At 45.1% G+C, this 22,556-nt stretch overlaps 1 protein-coding gene across 3 annotated transcripts in view; it reads left to right on the forward strand.

Moving 5' to 3' along the window:
• MYO16 (myosin XVI) overlaps positions 1-22,556 on the forward strand; it is a 574,710-nt gene that overhangs the window by 538,550 nt on the left and 13,604 nt on the right. For all 3 annotated transcript variants that reach the window (XM_082701002.1, XM_082701003.1, XM_082701004.1), the window contains exon 34: positions 9,578-9,669. In XM_082701002.1, the coding sequence (XP_082557128.1) occupies positions 9,578-9,669 (92 nt within the window). The remainder of the gene's footprint in view (positions 1-9,577; positions 9,670-22,556) is intronic.

A 22,556-nucleotide genomic window follows, 5' to 3' on the forward strand; every position in this document is an offset into this window, starting at 1 on the left:
TCACCCCCCATACTGAGCAAGGGTTACAAATAATGATCAGAAGGACCGTCACAGAGGGGCCTGGGTGGCTCCGTCGGTCAAGCCTCTGACTCTTGATTTCAGCTCAGGTCGTGACCTCAGGGTCCTGAGATTAAGCCCCGGGTCAGGCTGCACACTCAGTGGGGAGTCTGCTTGGGGTTCTGAACTCCCTCTGCCCCTCCCCCCACGCATACACACATACTCTCTTCTCCAGATAAATCAATCTTTAAAAAAAAAAAACAAAAAGAAGGATGCAAGTCACAAAACAAAGGGTTTTTGGTGCCATGGTGGAAGGGTAGAGTGATATCAGTTAGAGACAGAAGGATTTTTCTGCCAGCAGCAAAGACTTCTAGAAAAAGAAACTGCCTTTACCAAATTCTATTACCGCTGGGAGCAGACAAAAGTTCGGCCAAGAATGACACAAGCTCCCCGGACCCCAAAGTGTCAGGTTTTCTTAACATTTTCTCCTGACTGAATTTTGCAGTCTCTAAAAACAATATCTTAATCAGATGACATTTATAATTTTATGCATTCAAAAAATTAATCATGTTTCAGAAAGCAGAGAGAAGAAGAGTAAAGAAAAGAATAAAAACTATCAGTTCTGTTACCTAGAAATACTCGAAACACATCTCATATCCCACTGGGTCAAACTGTACGTTTTCATACAGTTGTTACGTGCGTGCTTACGTCATGCTTGGCTTATTTTTATAAAGTTTGAGTTTGACAAGTCTGCTGCTGTCCCCACCTGAGGAATATGGGGTGGTGTGTCTCTGCGTCCGCAAGTTCAGATCAGCTTGGCTTAGAGCTAGCGACTAAGCACTCCCAGAGAAGGGCACCCCATCTCATTGGATGATGACCGAGCCTGCGAGTTGGAGAGCAAAATTACCTCTCGGTTTCCCACCTGAAAACAACACTGTCGATGTGTTACTCCAACTCGATTTAAATAGGCATTTTGTAAAACTCTGTGTTAATGTTTGATGTTCAGTCTTATGTGACTCTGTTTAGCTAGAAATAGAGAGAGTCAGTCTTTCTCTTAAGATGGTTACTTTCTGAAAGCTCCGATGCTAATCTTTTGGGAGGAGGTAAAGGTCATGAAAACACCTATACCTTTATGTTGAAATTAGGTATTCCTAAAATAATAAAAATGGAATTTAGGTGATAGCTGTAGCCTGCAGGCATGTGATAGAAGATGTTTCACAAACGCTAGGAAGCAAGTAACGGATTCCTGTTCTACTAGCAATTGTGGAGTATTCAAAGATGGCCACACACAAAAAGGGAATTTTAAATATGTTCAAATGATAAATACTGAATACACAAATATTTTAAAAAGATGACTGTATACTATTCACTTTTGCTGAAATTTCAACCCATGCTTCTCCCTAGCTCGCCTTGGATGACATTTAACCTTACCACAAAGAAAAAGAAAACAGAAACTTCCTGTCGCCAAATTATTTAATTTGTGTCTTGGACAATGGTCCTGAAAAAGCCTAGTTAAAACAAACAAACAAACAAACAAACACCTGTGAGTTTTACTCTAAAAATCAAAGTTAAAACCAAAAACCAATGGAACAAAGGGGAAAAAAAAATCCTCTAAACCAAAATGGAAATTTTTGTGGACTACATTGCCTGAAATTAATAATATCAAATTAAATATTTAGGACTCTCAGACTTCTAAACTTCAGCATGTAACAAATGTTTGAGCCCTGGAAGACAAATATATGTACATTACCCCTTCAATCTTGTAGGGACCAGAGTTTAAAATAAAGCAAGTTCTGTGTTGTCATTAATTGACAATCACACAGAAATCTCAGGAGTTACAGGCACAAAAGGAAAATTATTTCAACTGGGATTTCAGTCTTTCAAAGCTACTCAACATGTTGATGTTGGTCTGCTTTCATGAGCACCGTGAAAGGTCTGGGTTCCTGCAACCTCCCCAGATTACTAGCATATAGGGCACAAGGCCCTGGGTACTCCCCCCTGGGTAAGCACTTAGAAATTGGAACAATGTTGCACGTTACCTAAGAACCAGTGAGTTTTGTGCAGGGTGCAGAGTTAGAAAATTTCTCCTTGTTGGTATGATACAAACTGAACTAATATCACCCACGTGCAGAATGTAATATATAGGTGGTCATTGTAATTCTGAAAGCAGTTACTAGTCCTCATTCCTAATTCACAACGTATAGCCAACGTGCTTTCTAAATAAAGGCACAAGATGGAAATAAATGTTTAGAATAACTTGAAATTCTAATTGAATCAGAAATAGTGTTATTTTCTAGGAAATGATTTCTCTTGAATGCCAGTATCTGCACGCTACCTCTGCTTCCCAGAAATAATTATCTGTTTGTTCATTTGCTGAAATATAGTTATGTGTGGATAATTATAGCTATCACTTACTTTAATTGCCAGGCTTTTTACTGATGTGAACACAGACTTAGATCTTTTTTGGTATACTTAATTATTCCCCGGACTTGTGGTTATTTATCATTAGATTAAAGAACAGTTTTTCGTGTTAGGACGTTTTAGTCGCATCACACAAAATATTGTGTGTATAAAGATGTTCACTTTGTGGGGAAATAAAGATATAAAAAATTCCAGCTAGGCCCTTTTATGTCCAGTATGATTTTCTTCCTTGCTGCTCAGTGAATATACAGGATTTTGCCGGGCAAAAGGAAACAAGTGGCAGTTAAAGAACGCAGTCGTTACATTTGGTCTAAAGGTTATCATTCCGTGAAGATGGTGTCCCTTTCTCGTCTGTTATGTTTATCCTCGGTGCGCAGTGAGGGTTTTCTGCGGTGTAAAGGGCTTTACGCAGGGAAGGACTAGGTGAGACCATCTGGAGGACCAGAGGAACTCTGCGTTCTTTGCATGGCCTCCAGTACCATATTGAAGCCACCCCCGTCGGAGCTCCAAACCACAGTGGTTCTGGAAACGTCTAAAAATGGCTTTCGTCAGCCCTGCTCGAGAGAGATCCAGAATGCTGGCAGCGGATCTTCTCATTTGAGGCCGTGAAAAACATTCAAGTATACGTTTTACAACATCACTTTGTTTATGGGGATTGTATAGATTCTTTGGAACTCATACTGTTGTCTGATTCAAAGGCTAACTGCCGGAGGAAGCAGGCCTTCACTTGAAAATCTGGAATATTGTGCAATTATCTGTTTTCAGCAGCAGAAGGTAGCTTTGCGAAGGAAGCCAGCTCCCCGGGCCTTTAGAAAGCCCTGCCCCGCTCCTTCTGGCTAAAAATATTTTCAAGACATCTTAAATAATTGCTAATTTGGACTTCATTTAATTGAATTTCCTCTGCTGTGGTTGAAAAGTCAGGATTCAAGATGGCTGGGCTGAAATGCTGACTCTGTTTTTCCCCGGATCTGTCGCATTATCCCCGGGTGTCCGTGTTCAGACCCCGGCTTTGATGCTTACGAACTCCATGCCTGGGAGCAAATTACTTAATCTGTCCAGTTCTCAGTTTTCTCATCTTAAAAATGGGGACAGTTAAAGGACCTGCCTTACAGGATTGTTATGAGGGTTTTGCCGTAGGGCTAACACAAGTCAGTGCTCAATAAACATTACCTACCCCCAGATACCATAAAAGCTTAGATATTTAGGGGCTAGAAGATCGCTGAAAATGTGTCCATTAAAAGCAAAAATGCATGCTGTAGATGAGGTATGAGGCACTGATTAATTCATCCCAGACCATACAGACTATAACGCTAAAATCAATGCCTAATGACTTATTTCCACATAGACCCCAGTCCACACGCATGTATGGTCAAACATGCGTGTCATTTGGTGGCTGCGCTGGCGTTCAGGGTGCTGACAGATGTCATAGTCGGGAGCCTGTGGGATGAAGGGAAACTGGGACCGACGGTGGAGTTCTGGGGAAGCTCTGCTTTACCCCTTGGAGGGTTCGAGGTTTCAAAATAATAAAAAGGGCGGATTGACAGGAAGAAGCCTAGAGAAGGGCAGGTACACATCAGTACCTCAAAGCATTTATTAAGCACCTATTGCATGCAGACCTTGTGCAACGTGTGCGGAGCCGTAGGAAATCTAAGCAAGTCAGACCTGCTCTGTGTGAGAAGAGAGGGCACACAGAACGTCCACGATACAATTCAGGAGAGGTCACAAAGCAGGGTGGCCCGTGACAGGTGTCTGATCCGTCACATGAAGAAGGAGTGTCCTGTTGCCTCCACCTGGAAAAGGAGATTCCTTGTGGGCTGGGATTGTTCGAGATGCTCCTGGGGAGCACTGGGATTTTCAAAACGAATCAGACTCAGACTAGAAGGGCACACCTTCCAGTGAAGAAGATTTATTGCCCAAGATCTGTGTGGCAGGGATGAGAACGGGGTACTTTGATGGAGGAGATAAGTAACTAAGGGACAGAAAGTGGCAAGAGTGCTCCAGGCATCAGATGCCAATTCAAAGAGTGTCTCTGGGAGAGTAGCCTTGGCTTGGAGGGGTGAGGTGCGACCTGCTATTGTGGAGAAACCTCCCCAATTGGGTTATTCCGTGGAACGGAAACTTGCGCTGGGAATAGTGGTTTTGAGTTCCCCCACCCGAGCTGTCGTGGGCTGTGCACCCCAACGAGAGTGACTGAGAATGGGCTGGCATAGGCGGCAAGAAGAGCGGAACGAGGGTGATCCGAGAGGTTGAGGTTCTGGGCAAGAGAACAGGCAGCCTTTACCGGAAGTTAGAAATGAAGTTCAAAGAGGAGGTTTATTCTGGGGCTTGGACTTGAACTTCAAGCGCTAAGAGGGACTTCTGGATGTAAACAGTTGTTCCCTAAACAATGCTGTAGACAGTTGTTCCCTAAACAGTGCTTATGGTTTGGGAGTTGAAGGGTAGCTCAAGGATGGGAAGATAGAAGAGGTAGGGATTTCAAGGAAGCTGGAGAAGTGGGGATCCTTTATGGCATCAGAGGAAAAAATTTAAAGGGAAATGAGGGGAAAGTCTGACGGCAAAACCATGTAGAGTGCCAAGCTTCGAGAACTATCGCTTCAGAAGGGCAGACGTACAGATGCAGAATAAACGGTCAGAGAGAGGAACTCTGATGTCCAATTCCACAAACGCCGGGAGAGGCCTCCTGTAAAGAGTAGGGGGTCCTTGGTAAGCTGACAGGACATGAAAGGAGAGCCAAACCCCATTGCTGTTGACTAAACAAACTTGGGTTTGGGCAGAATTCCGGGGATTATGGCCAGCAGGCGCCGCCTGGTTCGTTACATGATTTGCAGAGGGACACCACTGTCTACAGCCTGCGTCATGCTTCTTTCCTTAGAAGACTTTACATAAACCCTTAGTCTGATGTGCAGACTTCACCAACAGAGGCTCTCCCTTTTCAACATCTCCTTACAAATCTCAAGGAAGTCCAAGGTCTGGGTCCACACACACGTGATGGGGAGAATGTCCTAAATGCTACACAGCCCCCACCCCAGCATCCTGGGGAAGGATTCATGACCAAGCACCCACTACCCAAGGAGAGAGGGAGCCCAGAGCCTCCTCCCCTACCCGCGCCCTCCATCAAGGCCGATGAGTCCCCGACTCTCCCACTGCCCAGCCCCCGTGCAGAGCAGCCTGTCTTCTAGAACGCCACTCTCTACTACGTAGAATGCCTTCCCCAAGCCTGATGGCTTTCTTTGAACAGAAGAGCGCAGTCTCGGGGGCAGGGGGGCAGGATGGGGACCGTTCCAGAAGACCTTAGCATCTGGACAAGCTAGACCTGCCGTCATCCCGACAAGCCTGGCTCCTGAGAACGATGGTCTCAGCAAGGGGACATGCTTCCATTGGACCCACAGTTGCTCTCACGGAACACACGTGTGGAGGACACGGAACTGCAGCCGGTGGGGGAACGATCGCCTCAGAACACGGTCTGGGGAGAAGGCTGTGGCCACAAGAAGAGCGAGCATGTTCGTGAAAATGTGCAGCCCGTCTCCTGGGATCAAAGCCTTCCATGGAAGTCAACAGAGAAACGTTCTGGTTCACCGCAGATGTTCTCCCCACCACGGGTCCGGAACCTTCCACTCGGTAGGAACATAGTGGAATTCTCTACCCCAAGACTTGGGGACTTTCTGGGGGGCTTTTGCACATCCCACTGTCACTGTACAAGGGAGCCCCTGGCCTGCAGGAGGGACCCGTGCTCAGGAACTGACAGGTATGGGATGCCTGGGGCTCAGTTGGTTAAGACGCTGCCTTCGGCTCAGGTCATGATCCCAGCGTCCTGAGATCGAGTCCCACATCGGGCTCCTTGCTCGGCAGGGAGCCTGCTTCTCCCTCTGCCTCTGCCTGCCATTCTGTCTGCCTGTGCTCGCTCTCTCTCCCTCTCTCTCTCTCTGATGAATAAATAAAATCTTAAAAAAAAAAAAAAAAAAAAAAAAAAAAGAACTGACCGGTGAGATGACGCGGTTTCCAGGTCTTTTTTTTTTTTTTTTGAGATCATGAGAAGTAAGTGAGACAAGACTGAAATAATGCGCATCCGGCTGGGTGATGGGCACCCGGCGTCTCACTACATTTTCTCTTTTCTCTCATGTGTGTGAGATTTCTAGAATGAAAAGTTTTGTCGTGCTGGTTGTCTAGGTAAATAACATGGACAATTGTTGTGCGTCTGTGTGCCTTTCTTTGAATATTCATCGACTGATTGCTCATTTTTAGGTTCATTACCTGCTGCTTATTTCCTCTCTCCGCTCTCCGGACATAGTCTTTGCCCGTGTTTTAAAATCTGACAGCCGGTCCTTTATTTTACTGTGTCAGTTGTTTTAAGAATAATAGAGCCTTTTATTCAGTGCATGTAAAAGTTCTGTATTGTCGTTCCTTAGTTTGCATTTTATCTTTACAATGTTTTCATTTATATTGATTTTTAAATGTTCAGGTAGAGGGACCAGTCCATTTTTTCCTTCTTGGGCTTTCTCTTTTTCTTCTGGTGTCCTGTTTAGATCATTTGCCTTTCTGAAATGGCAACAAGATAAAATATTTTCTTGGTCCAAAACAGAACTGAGCCTTCTCACGTTCCCGCGGCTTCCCGGTGTCTCTCATCCCCTGGCCCCCACGCCCTCGGCTCGCCGGCCTGAGTGAGCGGCTCCCACCTGTCGGCTACAGCCAGCGGGGGTTCTGCACCCCAGGCCGGTGGTCCCCGTGGCTCCCCCCACCTGCTGCTTCGTGAGGGGAGGAGCCGGCTCGCAGGCCAAGCTGCCCTGAGCGCCCCTTCCGTCTCCCTCGCTGTCCCCACGCTGACACCATCTGCCCCACCTGCCGGCCCTGCCGCAGGTTCTGGGATCTGTGACTTCTTTGGCCAACAGGGAAGAAAGGCCTCGTAGCGCAGCGCTCGGGTAAAATGACGTCTCATCCCAGTCCTCTCAGAGACCGGCCGTGCTGTCCGGTGCCTGCGGAATGCTGTCTGACGTCTGGGGGGCGTCCTGTCAAGGGTTTCCCTCGGGCCTCTGCCTTCCAGCGCAGCCCGCAGGGTCTCCGCCGCCGCACCCTCTCAGAGGCCCTTCTGCTGGGCGTGGAGCTTCTGGAAGGTCATCGTCTCCCCTGGGGGTCTCCGTGCACCGACCCCCACCCCCCCGCCCCTGCTTCACCGTTCAGAGCTTCTCCTCCCGGAAGGCTCAGATCCTGTGGCGTCTCCACCACCGCAGCCCTCCAGTCCCCTCCCCAGAACGCATCCCTGCTCTCTCCGGGATCCCGCTCAAGGTCACCCGTCCCCTGCCTGACCCGTGACCCGACCCACTGACTCCGAGTCCTGGCTGAGGGCGCTGGTCTAGTCGCCATGGCGTGCCCGGCGCCCCGTTCAGAGGGGGACCGGGAGGGACTCTTAGCTTCATGTAGAGGCCACCGTCTACAGCACATTTGTGCTATCGACTCGGCTCCGAGTTTGTCTCCTCCGTGAGCCACATTTCTGTTTTGATTCAGGGAGTAACCTTCTGACTTATAATCCAGTTTTTAAAAATGGACCCCCACGTTCTTCCCCTTTGGCCAGACTCCTGGTCTTCATGAGGTGTCCGTCGAGCCGTGGGTGTTTGTCTTGCTTGCCGGACAGCACTCTTCCCCCCACAAGCACCCACGCTTCCACAGCTCTCTCCACGCGGACCCGGGTCTGTCCGCGGCCTCTGCAGCGTGGACACCGGTTCTACAGCCGACCCTCTGCTGACCTGCTGGCCTGGAACTCGAGCTTGTGACCATCTCAGAGTCCCATGTTCCCTTCCACCGGGTTTAGATCCCAGACCTCTCTGTTCCTGCGGGACTGGCCCCCGCCCTGCCCTGTTACCCGAGTCTCCCCCATGTCGCGCCCCCGCCCGTCGGACTTGACGGCTGCTTCCGGCCACGGCCCGTCTTCCCCGTGACCCGCGCTGCCGGCCTGTCACATCCGGTGGTGGCCCCCAGTCTGCCCAGTCTGGACGGAGCGAACCGCTTCCGTGCCAAGGCATTTGCATACGTAACAGGAAGATGCATCTGGCCTCGTTGTGTGACGAGGGGTTGTGCGGACCCCCCAGAGGAGCTCACTCACGCCTGGTCGTGCAGAAGCGCGCGGTGACTCGCCAACGGTCGTCCGTGCAGGACACCTGCGGACGGTCAGTCGCTCACACCATCCTGGTCACTTATGGTTTTAGGTAAGAGCAGCAACCGCTTCGGGACTTCAGGTCTCTGGCTTGAGCTCGGCCATCTGGGGACTCTCCTCTCTTCAAGTGTTCATTTTTATTAGCAAATCACTTATAACACCATTTGGCCCCTGTCTGCCCTGGGCCGCAGTCAGGGCTGACCTTGCTTGCAGGGCTGCCCCAGCAGCTGGGGGGCCACTAGCAGCTGGGATAGAGACCAGGGACCCTACACAGGGCAGCCCCATGGCTGACAGGGAGGCGGCCCAGAGTGTCCGCCGTGCGGAGGTCGGGAAACCCGGCTTCCCTCTTGAGCGATCGTTAGTAAAAGCCTTTGGCGCCTCAGAGGTGTTTCTGCATTATTTCGGGGGGACGTAAAGGTCCCCATGCTGGCTGTTTCTCCTCCGGGCTCAGCTAGGAGCTGCTGTGCTGGGAATGCACGGCCGCCCGACTCTCCCGCGGGGACCTCCGCCCGGTCCCTTCCTCCCTCGGGGTGTGCGGTGGGTGTGCGGTGGGTGTGCGGTGAGCGCGCGCGGCCCGGCTCACGCAGCATCTGCGCATCCTGAATCCCGCCCTGCCTCCCCGCGACCCCACAGAGGAGGCGCCCGGTTCCCTCCGTGGCCATTCAGGGACCCCGTCCCCTCCGTCGTCCACGTGCTTCTCCCTCCACCGCCGCTGCTTCCCCGAACCATCCTCAGACTCTGGAAGCCCCCACGACCCCCGGCCGCGTGCCCGCTCGGACCAGTTCCTCGTTCCCCCTTCATTGCTTTTTCCGGCGCGTCTCCTCGTCTATGCCGCGGAACCGCAGCAGTAGTTTATGTTTCCTGCCCCCTTGGGAGATGTACTCCCGAGGAGCACTTACTGACCACCCTGTCAGTCCACGAACTGTGACGACTGGCGCTTACCGCGGCCCAGACCCAGCTTGTCTCATCAGGGGCGGGACACACTCACCTGCTTCTCGGTGTTGACCTCCACAGGTTTGCCTGAAGAAGACGGACTCTGCGGGTTGTCCGTGAGCAGCTCCACGACCTCCTCATCGCAGAGACCGAGAGAGAGCCACACCACTCAGGTAATGACCCTGCGTCGGCACGGCTACAACAGCGGCGGGCATGAAGCCGGCAGCAGGCACTGGTGAAGGTGGCACCAAGGGCGTGTGTCCCCCCGGACTGGAGAACACGCTTGTTCTCACGCTGGCCCCAAGTGTCTTCCCCTCCACATCCTTGTCTCTCCTCCTCTGTCTCAGAGATGCCGGCTTCCTGCTGGTTAGAAAGAGAAGGAGAAGAATGTCCAAGACAAACAAAATTAATAAATACTTCTAAGTGGGTTATTGTAGACGTAATTTACGTCATGGCATTTTAAAGTCACCGTCACGGGAAGACGATGCCACATCCCGGGAGTGATGCTAACGCGTTCTCTGCACTTGACCCAGGACTCTGGGTGCCGGTGGCAGGGGACACAATGCTTGAGGCACCTGTGGCTTTATGCCACCAAATCTCAGTGACCAGCTCTGAATTCCACGTAACCCAGACTGATTTATACTATAGTATATGAGGCACCCAGGAGAGCACGTGGCTCTTGATCCTGGGGTGGGGAGTTCAAGCCCCCCGCTGCCGGGCGCAGTGCTTACCTAAAAAAAGGAGGTAAAGAAAAGAAAAGAAAATATAGCAAATGATCAGGCTATAAAATCAAAATGAGATCACAGCTCACGAAACTGTTTTTGGTGGGTTTTAGCAGTTTTTGTGTACAGGCTTAACGTGCCTGGCCTTAAGAAGTTCACCAAAAAAAAGATTATCACTTTGAGGGAACAAAACACTAGGGTTTTTAGAAAGAGAAAGGATTTCTATCATATACTCTAGTGTTCTTTTTATGTTGAATTTTTAAACATGCTTTTAATCATCATCTTCAAAAAGATGAGTTTGCAGTCAAGGTGACACAACCAACGATGTATCCAAAAGCTTGTTATCGGCATATTCAGGATGATTGCTTTAGCAACAATGTTCTTACCTTGCATGAAGCCATGGTACAGCTTTCGTGATGTCAAATATCTACAAAGAAATCTTTAAGAAGGGGTGCCTGGGTGGCTCATCAGTTAAGCATCTGCCTTCGGCTCAGATCATGGTCCCCAGGTCTTGGAATCGAGCCCCAGGTCTGGCTCCCTGCTCAGCGGGGAGTCTGCTGCTTCCTCCGCTTCTGCCCCTCCCCCCTGCTTGTGTGCGCGCTCTCTCTCACTCTCTCTCTCAAATAAGTAAATAAATAAGATCTTTTTTTAAAAAAAATCTTAAAAAATAAAGTCAGCCGCCTATCTGGCTGTTGTCGTAAAATCAGTAGTCCAGCCAGTGCCACATTTTCATCTGAATATTTGGCCTTCTAGACAGGTCCCTTGTTATCAGCTGAGATTTTTTTTCTAAATAACACTGATGAGGGAGCGAGAAAAATCAATAGCTTCAATCTTAAAACTAAATCTTGCGGCAGGCAGTCTGCTGAAAGCATTTCCAGTGACATAGAGGTGCTGGAAGAGGAAGAAAACGTGGGTTGGGCGCGGGAACAGAGCCTCCTAGTCTCCCCTCTGCTCCTCGAGAGGCATTTGCTTTCCTCTGCAAGCCTCACAGACGCTTTATCTCAGGCCGTTCCCGGAGGGCACCTACTTGTAATGAACGCGGGTTTGGTTTTTATTATCGTAAGACTGATTTCTGCGCCTTAGAGCACAGCGGTCGGCCCTACCCAGGGCTCCCGCTGCCATGAGGTTCGTAGAGAAAAGGGTGATTTTGCAAGAAAGTGCATAAGGTGGGCATCTCTTTTGTGGATTCGGCTAAGAAGCAAAGAGAGATGAGAAAGAGCCTCGGGAATAAGTTGCCATTCCTCGTGGTCAGTGGGGGCGCTTGGCTCAGGGGCAAACTCTCTGCCTTCAGTTGCCTTGTGGTGCCTTTTTTCAAGGAAGCAGGAAACCAGGCTCGTTGCCTTCCCGGCAAAAGTGCATGTGTCCTCATGGGAGGACACGTTTGTCTTCGCGGAGAAGCGCTAGGACTTACATCTCATGTGGCGTTTCTACAGGAAACGTGGACACCTATAGACTTATCTTCGTTTAGATTTTCTACTGATGCAACTAGGTAAGAATTCTATAAAGTCAGTCCCGGACTGACTGGGTAGATAGTGGTAAAATTAAATGTTGACTACAAATAGAATTGCTCATTGCGGACGTCTATAGTCTAATTAGCATCATCCGTGATTTTAGTGAAATCTCTTTAAGAAAGACAAAATGCACAGGTGTTATCATACATAGAGAAAACAGGAAATCGATTCGGTAACTTGCCAAAGATCATGGCGAAAATTCAGTGTATGCTTGGAATGGACACCAAGATCCTATGTCCTATTTCTGAGAATGAACTTACCAAAACCCATTAACAAGAAGGGAAGAGTCATCCAACTTTTTCATAAAATTTGAATTGTTGGCCAAGACAAAAATCGAAGTAGCTGTGACAGGCATCTGTGACTCGGCGTTTCAGCCGTCCGTCACGTGTTAAGTTTTCTCACAATGAAAATACAAGGGGAGAGACTCACCCTCCTTCCATCCCTTGAGAGTAAGACAAAGACCGGTGAGGTGGGCTCCGTCGGTCTGTTGGATTATGGAGTGAGAGACATGTGATGGGAAGCACGAGAAGAGTAGATGTCGCGAGGGGGTGACACGTGGCGGAGGTGGCTCCCTTCTGTGACAGGTGTTAGAAGGCATAGGACCACAGCCAGCCCCTGAGCCCGCCTCGGTCCTGCCCCCTCTTTGCCACGCCATTCCTTCTCCATCCATGCCTTTCCGTCACCTTCCAATACTCCACCTGTTCAGGCGTCCGGAGTTTTTGTTGCTTGCAAATAGGAATTTTGACCGACACTGATAGAGATTTAAGCCTTTTCTGAATTTTGACCGACACTGATAGAGATTTAAGCCTTTTCTGATGAAGGTCGCTCCTTAATAAATATTAGTTGTTGCTTTCCTCGAGGGGTGGCGTAGAGACAATGCAGTTAATGTCCTATTCCGTTATACAGGTTTTACAAATCTGTAACACAGAACGACTTTACATAAAAGTAGTAAAAATAGGGGTGCCTGGGTGGTTCAATGGGTTAAGCATCTGCCTTTGGCTCAATGATCCCAGGGTGCTGGGATCCAGTCCTGCATCAGGCGCCCTGCAGGGAGCCTGCTTCTCCCTCTGCCTGTTGCTCCTCTGCTTGTGCTCTTTCGCTTTCTCTGAAAAACAATAAATAAATAAATAAATAAATAAATAAATAAATAAATAAATAATTGAATAAATAAATAAATAGATAAATTTTTTTAAAAGTAGTAAAAATAAAATTCACTTGAAATATTTGAAAAGCGTGAAAGCTGGGACCTGCGCCCGTCTTGAACGTGGCTGAGTTCCTGCGCGCTCCTCCTAGGGAAGGCTTGCCAGGTCCTTGCTGTGAGCAGAACAGCAGTCACGACCTTGCCGGGCCCTCGGCGCGGGGACACCCAGCAGTGAGTGGGCGATACCAGGCCGTCCGATGTGCCGGCCCTGCCGTGGGGGCGGGGCACGGGGGACTTGGCGGACCTTTCCACCACTCAGCTCTGGAATCTCATAGACTGTAAACGTCACTTCAGGTTGGGTTTGAAATTAGACAGTGTTTGTAAAAATCATATGCCATTTATCCACTTGCTGTTTGGGGAGATGTAATCAGCTTTTTACAAAAAGTGCGTGCCACTTAGCGCCGTGAGACCCCTGCGCAGTAGCCCGGCCGGAGGGACCGGCAGGGAGTGAAACGCTGAGAACACCTTCCAGCCCGGGGTGACTCGGCGTTTTTTGCTGGGCTTGCCATCCGCAGGCGGCCGGGAAACCTGACCCAGGATCCCCGCGGGTTATAAATAGAGCAAACGTGTGAAGCATGCGGCGGGCGGGGGCCAAGGCAGGAGGGTCCAAGGAGGGATGGAGAGAATGAAATGCCGGTTCTTGCCCTCAGCCTGGAGTGGCGGCTCTGCCTCTGCTCGGGGCTCTGGGCTGCGCTGCACGAGCGCTTTCCTCCCGTCCTCTGAACATACCTTATTGGGTTTTGTTTGTTTATTTGTTTATATGGAAGATCTTGGGAGTCTATGGATTTTAGCCCATAGATTCTCTTTTTATTATTACTAACGCACAGTGTATTATTTGTTTCAGGGGCACAGGGTGTGACTCATCAGTCTTACACGATTCACAGCGCACCCGTTATTCGAGCCCCAGCACGCACCCGTTACTCGTTTTTACGTCTGCCTTTTTGCTTTTCCAACTGGTACTTTGAGTCGCTTTACTCCTCTCAGGTGTTTGCTCTCTGCCACGATACTGCGTGGTTTGGGATCTTTGATTTTCATTGGGGGCATGTATGGTATTCCTTACCGAACTTTGTGTTATAATTTTTTAAAGAGCATAAGAACTTATTATTAATATCTACCATATCCAAATACTCCTTGTCAGAAACCACAGAGGCTCTCTGATAAAACAGCGGCAGTCTAGCCCCCAAGAGCTTAACAAATAGGCAGCCCCCTCCCGACACAGCCACCGAAGAAAGCCGTACCATAATCAATGCACAATTGATCCGCAATCAACAGACAAATTGTTATGCGTTTTGTTTTACTGAACTATCCAAGAAACCCTTTGGTAACGTCACATATCAGCAAAATGAAATGTTGCGGGGCTCTAAATCAAGCCAGCGCCTTCCTGGCTGGCATATCCATTGTATCTGTCATGTGGACTGCCTGAAATGTGTCCTGGCAGGGAAAAGAAACAGTGTGCTAGGAAAAATAACCAAACGTAGACACATTTAGTTCAGTCATTAAGGGATCATTCTAAAGCACATGGTAGGAATTAGAAATTAGATAAGCACTTCAAAAGGAAACATGTATGTATTTCATTGTAAGCTACGAACAGAAGCCGATCTAGCATGGACAGAAAGCCCTTCCAGGCAGCAGAGGTTTGGGGGAATCAGTATGCACCCCTCGTGACTTCCATATTACATGCGAGAAATGAAGGCAGTAAATTAATTTGATGGTATGAGTTGAACGGCAGCATTTTCAACAGAGAAGAGAGCGATCCTAGCTAGATGCGTAGAAACTTGGAAAATAAAAAAACAAAACCAGGTCTTATATTTTGTATCTTTCCCTCATAAGATTGCACCATACATAGATCCAAAATGTATTCAAATGCACAGTGTTTTTCTAAGGAACATGTTGACTATCGCCAATGAAGAGATCGTTCAATTTTAAGAAATATTAGGAGAATGAGAAATGGAAAGGTCTTGTGATACGTCGGCTCGCTCACCTTCCGGGTGGGGAAGCTGCCGCGAGCCCACACGAGTGCACCCGGGAGACCGTGAAGGAACGGAGAGGACGTGGTTAAGGGCAAACTCCATTTAACTCAAGAATTTCTGTGTTCAGTTCATTAAAAAGTTTAATTTTGAAAATTAAAGAAAGGAAAAGAAAAACCAAGCACAGAGTATGAGCCCCGTAACTGTTATTGAACTTGGGGCTAGAGAAAGTAGCGAGTAGTTTTCAGATTGATTCAAGAAAATCTATATAACCTGACAAGCCTGCCCTACAGTATAACAAGTGCTTAAAAACCATGTTTGCCATTTTATCTTGGTATTCTCTTCCCCTCCCCCCACTGAGTCAGTATTCTGAACCTCAGTTCATATTCTAACATAGTAGATGCTATCTAAAATATGCGGGAGATGACACGGGGCAGCCCCTCCCCCAACCCACACTCATCTGGGATTTGGTCAAAATGGGGCAAGTATGTGGTTTTCAGAATATTTTGTGGCTGAATACCATAAACTTTGGGGAAAGAAGCACAGCGAGAGCAAAACACCCAACTTCAGTAAATCTGAATATTTCCCCATATTTGCTCTGGCATCAGATATTTTAGGGACCATGAGTTTTCAGGAACTCTATGACCCCGTTCCTAATCCCCAACCCCTGTCCTGAAGTTAGTGAACAGCCCTCCAAGCCTGTTTGCGCCTTTACTGATAGGGATGTCGCGGTAAATCACATCGCGCCCGTAGCTCAGAACGGTTGCTTGGCCTGCTTTTAAAATGGTGTATCCCTCTGAGCAGATCACCCCACAGGTTGTCTTGCTGTTCTACTGGTCGAGGTGTTTTTCCCCCTCTTTGACACAAGTTGCTTTCCTTTGCTGTTTTATTCTGGGTTAGCTCCGGGTTAAATGGACGGGCCTGAAGGTGGGGTGTCCCGGGAAGGCAAGAGGAAGGGAGGTGACAGTGGACACACTCTCCTTGCCTTCAAGTTCCCTCCACGGACTCAGCAGGGAGCAAGTCTATTGCAAGAGACGAGGCCAAAGGAATGCACCACCGCCTGGGGAAGGGCAGGGCAGGGCAGGCCTCACCCTGCTACCACCCCTGGCCCCAGAGAATAACTGTGTCCCTGGCAGCCCCATCGTCTTCCTCCAGATTTTCACAAGGTGGTCAGAGGTATCTCTCAGGGTCCTGAGAAACCCAGTCCAGCGGACTCCTTGGGAGATGCTGGGAAATGACGCTGAGTGCCCAGGGACAATATGGCAGCATGGACTTTCCCACCCAAACATTTACCACAGGAATCTAATCAGGTCATTAGCACGGATTCTCACTGGTGTCTCCAGAAGCTCTTTTGCAACACCTTCAAACAAAAGTTGTATTACTCACTTTTTAGGTGTAAACATGCCTCTTCCACTCTCAACTTTTCTCAGAATCAGGTTTCACATATATATATTCATGACATTTCTTAAGAAAAACAGATCTGCAGTTTGACCAAGGAGAGTGGAAACTTGATCAAAGCCAAGTTTCCAAATGATGACTGTTAGAAACAATGCTACAGTGAAAATCATGGAGTATGCCTCTAACTCATCAGTAGGGACAAATATCCAAAGTTTTCTGCTGCATTTCAGGAGATACACATTTTCAACATGGAAGTTTCTGCTAGTTATTCTCCAAAACTGTTGTACTGAGTAATACAGCTCTAAAAGGGAATATTTCACATTTCTGTTTTGGTAATCTCTTGGTTTAATGAATCATTTTTTTTTTTTAAACCAATGTGATTAACTGTAAAACAGATCTTATTATGATTTTGTTTTGCATTTCCCTGGTTGCTGTGCAGTGTTTACATATGTTCTGACCGTACCAGGTCAGACCTGGTAGTCTGAAGACATCCTTTTCTTATTTCTGAACTGGTTTGCGTGAGTTTCTTGATGATTTGCAGGAACTCTTTACATATCCTGGATGATATTCCTTGTCAGTTGCAGGTATGGCTAACACTTGGCTTATAGTGTTTTCTTCTTAGTCCAACCACAAGTTTGTCAACTCTATTGATCTTTTAAAAATAACTTTTGATTGTATTGAGACACTCTTATTATTTTTCTGTTTCATTGGTTTCTGTGCTCTTTGGTATTTTCTTCCTTTTGCTTGCTGCTTGCACTGGGTTTATTTGTTCTACTTCTAAGTTTCTTAAATAGCAAGCTTAGATCATTGATTTGATGCCTTCCTTTTTGCCTAATAGTATTTAATGCAATAAATTTCCACCCCTCACTGTATTACCTGCATTTGGAACATTCTGATACGTTTTGCTTTTATTTTCAATCAATTCAAAATGTTTTCTGCTTTCCTGTAGGACTTCCTCTTTGACTACTGTTTTTACCTTCCAAATATTTAGGGGCATTCCAGATATCTTTTTGCTTTTTATTTCTGGTTTAATTGCATTATGATCTGATAATATGCTTTGTATAATTTCAGTTCTCTCCAATTTATCAGGAATTACTTTATGGCTCAGGATATCTTTGTGGGATTTCCACGTGCACTTGAGAAGAAGGTGTAGTCTGCTATTGTCAGATAGTGATCTGGAAATGTCTATTGGGTCAGGTTGTCTGACAGTGTTATTGAGTGCTTCTCTATCTTGGCTGATTTTCTGTCCACTTCTTTTATTGAATTCTGAAAGAACAGCATCTAGTCTCCAGCTATAATTGAGATTTTGTCTCCTCTTACTTCCAGTTTCACAGTTTTTACCTCACATCTTTGTAAGTTCTGTTGTTAGATGTGTGATCCATTAAGATTACTACATCTTCTTGATGACTATATTTATTTACCATTATGCCTTTTTTTCTTTTTTCTTTCTGCTGATATTCCTTCTTCGGAAGTCTACTTTGTCTGAAGTTAATATAGCCACTTCATCATTCTGTTGGTGTGTTTTTCCCATCCCTTTAATTTTTTTAGACAACTTTTTAAAGATATAATTCACATATTATACAATCCACACCTTTAAAATAATACAATTCAGGATTCCTTAGTATGTCCTCAGGGTTGTGCAGCTCTTACCACAATCTTATTTTAGAGTGTTTTCATTCCCTCCTCATCCCAAAGAAAATCTGTCTCTTTACTTTTAACCTAATTATGTCTCCATGTTTAACTCATGATTTTTATAGAAAAAAAATGGATGAATCATGTTTATTTTTATCCAGTCTGATGGTCTTTGTATTTTAGTTGGTGTGTTCTGACCATTTACATTTAGTGTAATTATTAATGTGATTGGCTTTAGGTCTGTCCGTTTTCTCTCATACTCTTTTTCTCCACCATTTTTGTTCATCTGTTTCCCAATGGCGCTTTCTTTGGGATTATTTGAGTATTTTTTTTAGGACTCTGTTTTAATTTCTCTTTCGGTAGTTCAACGGTGTTTCTTCATAAGTATTTTTTTCATAGCGGATTAGCAGTTGTAATGTATACACACCTAACTTTCAGTCTATTTGCAGTCAACCATATATTGTTCCTTTACTGACCTTTACTTTATAGTCACCACACACATTGCATCTACAGTCGCAAATGTGTTACATCTACATACTTTATAGTTGTGCCATATGTTACATCTATTTTATCGTTATCCCATACAGTACACCCACATACATTGAATATCTCCTCCCAGGCAATGCTGTCACTTTTGCCTTGAAATGTTATGCATGCATGAGACAACTTCAGGGGAGAAAAATCTCCTTTTTATTATCCCAGTACTTACCATTTCTGCAGCTCTCCTTTACTCCTAAAGTTCTGAGTTTCCTTCTACTGTTTCCTTGAGCAGGTCATTCACAGCTGATTGAAGAATGCTCCTAGTTTTCCTTAATCTGAGTGTCTTTTTCTTCTGCCTTTATTCTCCAAGTTCTGATTCCCCCCACAATTCATATGTTTTTGTTTACCTTTCTGGTCCTCAGATAGATGTGCATTTTGTCCAAAGTTTAGTCATAATTACAGAGAGTGATGGGCTGCTGTGGAGTTAACTTCACTGTGGCCCAGCTGATGTATTTATCCCACAGAAATTTATAATGTTAATGTAGTCAAATTAACCCTCATCTTTATAGGTTATGCTTTTTTGTACTGTTTTAAAAAAAAACTTTCTTTTCAAAAAGTCAAAGAAAAAGTCTCTCTTACCTTGCTGTCATAAAAATCTATCTCTCTATATTTCAAAGTTTAGGGTTTGGGGTTTTTTGTTTGTTGAGGGTTTGTTTTTGTTTTTGTTTTTTACATTTAGGAGTTCATACTACCTGTACTTTATTTGTGAGAATAGTGTAAATTTACAATACAGTTTGACATTTCTCTGCTCCAATAACAATTGCCCCATAACAATAACATAGGACCATACTTCCAACTAACCTCCAATGCTGAGAACATTGCCTGAAATGGACTATTCTCTGCATTTATCTGTAACCTTCTAGGTTTTTCTTTAATGTTACTTTCTTCTTGTTGGCCTTCCTTGAGCATCCCTTCTCATCAAAGTAGTTATTTGCCTCTATAAATTGGTTTCTGTAATTCTAGAATTCATATATCCTTTTATATAACCATTTTTCTGTATTATAATTACGTGCATGTGTGTATACCCTGCAGACTTTTGAGCATACAGAGAATGCATTGAATGCATCATAATCAGTTTTGCATTCCAAACACAAGCACTCAATAAATTGCCAACTCTGTGTAATTGTCATCTGGTAGTGGCTTCAGATGAATTAAGAGAAGCAAACTGGTAGGATATTTCCTAAATTTGTTCAAATATTTAAACTCCGTCTCATGTTAAAAATGTACCAATAAACTTGGCAAACAAAATCATAGGCAGTTGCATTACTGGTTAGAGGATATTAAAGTCACATTTTATTTGGTGATTATGTTCTAAAGTTGGCGTGATTTGTGAAAGTCACATACAACAAGAGAGACTCTGAACATCCCTTATATTGCCTGTAAAAGAAAAAAAAAACAGTGGGCTTTTATGTTTTATATATAAAACAGTACACTTTTAATGTCGGCAACTCCATACAATTATATAAAACAACTTAAAGCATTAATAGCATAATATTTTGAATTCTAAGAAACTGAATTGCACAGAATTGAATTTTCAGAGGTTCATTCATTCATTCATTCAACAAATATTCCGTGTGGACCAACTTGTGCCAGGCACAGATCTAGGCACCTTGGTCTACAAAACCAACATCCTTGCCCTCATGGGACTTAAATTCTAACTTTGAAAAGCAAACAATAAAAAATATTTAAATAGTGCATAATATACTAAAAGGAAATAAAATACATTAAGAAAAGTAATCAGGATAAGCAGACCTGGGAGTGACCAGAGTGGATGTAGAGGGAGATTGGGTTGAGTAGCGACTTTAAGAAAGAGGGTCAGCAGAAGCTTCATTGAGCAAAGACAGAGGAAGGAAGTCAGGGAATGAGCCATGCTGATGTCAGGGAGAATGCCTCAGTTGGGGGAACAGTGAAGACCCTGAGACAGCTGCACACCTGCGTTGCAAGGTGGCCAGTGTGGCCAATGGAGCACCAACTCCATGAATTACTAGATGTTTAGATGAAGAGAAGTTGTAGTTAACATTCATTCTAAGCGTTAATCCTAGAAAAGGGAGGCTTTTACATTATAAATGATAGCGGGAGGCTAAATGTAAAATACGAATTATGAATGTACAATTCTGTCTTTTTACGAAACCATTTACCAGGGTTGGAAATTCTGGTCTGCTCAGAATATAAGTGAAGGTAATTGTTTGCCTTTTCTGTGAGTGGAAATAGAGATGAACAGAGCTCTAATTTTGCTCCAGATAAGGGAACCGGGAAGCCAGGCTGCATATTCCCTGCCTAGTTAGCTGTGGAGCTCTGGACACTGACGCGACATGTGTGAATGCACAATTCTGGAAGGAATGGATACTTTTGCCTTGTGCTGAAATTGTGAGCGGTTAATTAGGGTGAAAAGATTTATTTTATTCAAAATAAAAGAGGGGTTTATTTTCTGACCTTAGTCGACCTCGAAGACAGGATTCTTTTCTGATCTCTCTGATTACATTATTATTTCAAACTGTCATTTTGTATTCCTGACTCCGTCAGAAATAGGCTCTAGACCAAGCTGAGCTGTGGTATCGGGAAGACATTTCATGAGCTCAATGACATCAAAGCCTGGATTTCTGAATCCCAAGTGGATTTAAATTAACTTTATGCACGTCCAGGTGACTTTTATTATCTATTTTTGGAAAGAACTCTTGATTAAAAAGCTTTGCTCTCATGTGTTGCCTACTTTGGCAAAACCTTGTCTCTTCTCCTTCCCAACCCTTCCTTCTATGTTTTCCCTTTGCCTATGTTGTCTAGCATTTGTACCTGCAGGATTTGCCATGACTATGTCTCAAAGACACTGTAATGGACCTCAGAGTCATAGTGACTGCCACTGTGCCCATCAGACCCATTTTTCCTGAGACACAGAGCTGCCCGAGTTTCCCAGATTCCCTCATGGTGCAGAGCAGACCTGTCATGGACACCAACTCAGGGGAGCGCGAACCGTAGTGAGCTGATCCACTTCCAAGCTTGGCCCCTACAAACTGCCCTTTTGCCTAGTGCTCCACGTCCTTCCCCATCTAAAAGCTCAGTACAAGATCCCAGAAGGAGCAAAGCACGCTCAGGACAACACGGAAGGCCACCCCTGACCAGAAACACCCGTTTCATCCTTCATCCCAACGACGTACTTCTTTCCTCACGGGCCAGTGCTGCTTATGGTCTGCCCATGGTGGAGCTAACTAATAGCCTCTCATTTACTTAGTTTAGTGTTGCACGTGTGCGGCGAAGCATGACTGCTCTCAGTACTTCGTTATCTAAGTTTAACTTCCGTTTTGTAGTAAAAATTATTTAAGAGATCAAAAATCGTACCTGCTAATGATACCATCATTAGAATATCACTTATTAGACATTGTAATACAAAGTAATACAAAGTAGTGATCAGTGGTGTGTATCTATATATATAAATACATATAATTGTGTATTTATATATATAATTATATAATATGTATATTTATAAATTATATATTTATATATAATTGTATATACAATATAAATATACAATTACATGGGACGCCTGGGTGGCTCAGTTGGTTAAGCAGCTGCCTTCGGCTCAGGTCATGATCCCAGCGTCCTGGGATCGAGTCCCACATCGGGCTCCTTGCTCAGCAGGGAGCCTGCTTCTCCTTCTGACTCTGCTGCCACTCTGTCTGCCTGTGCTTGCTTTCTCTCTCTCTCTCTCTAACAAATAAATAAAAAATCTTAAAAAAAAGTTCTTCAAAAAAATTTGAAAATTAAAAAAATAAATATACAATTACATATATTTATATAAATATATAAATATATTTAAATTATTAATAATTATAATAATCTTTATATAATTTATATACCTTTATATAATATCATATATAATATAAATATCTATATATAGATACACTATGAATGTATTAATTATAAATAATTATAAATAATATAAATACAATAGTATTTGATTCATCAGAAAAGAATCCTATCTTTGAGGTCTACTAGGTCAGAAAATAAATCCTTCTTTTATTTTGTATAAAATAAATCTTTTCACTATAATTAACTGTTCACAATTTCAGCACAAGAGAAATTAAATATATATAG

Source organism: Mustela nivalis (genome assembly GCF_964662115.1).
Source record: "Mustela nivalis genome assembly, chromosome: 15".
Lineage (NCBI taxonomy): Eukaryota > Metazoa > Chordata > Mammalia > Carnivora > Mustelidae > Mustela > Mustela nivalis.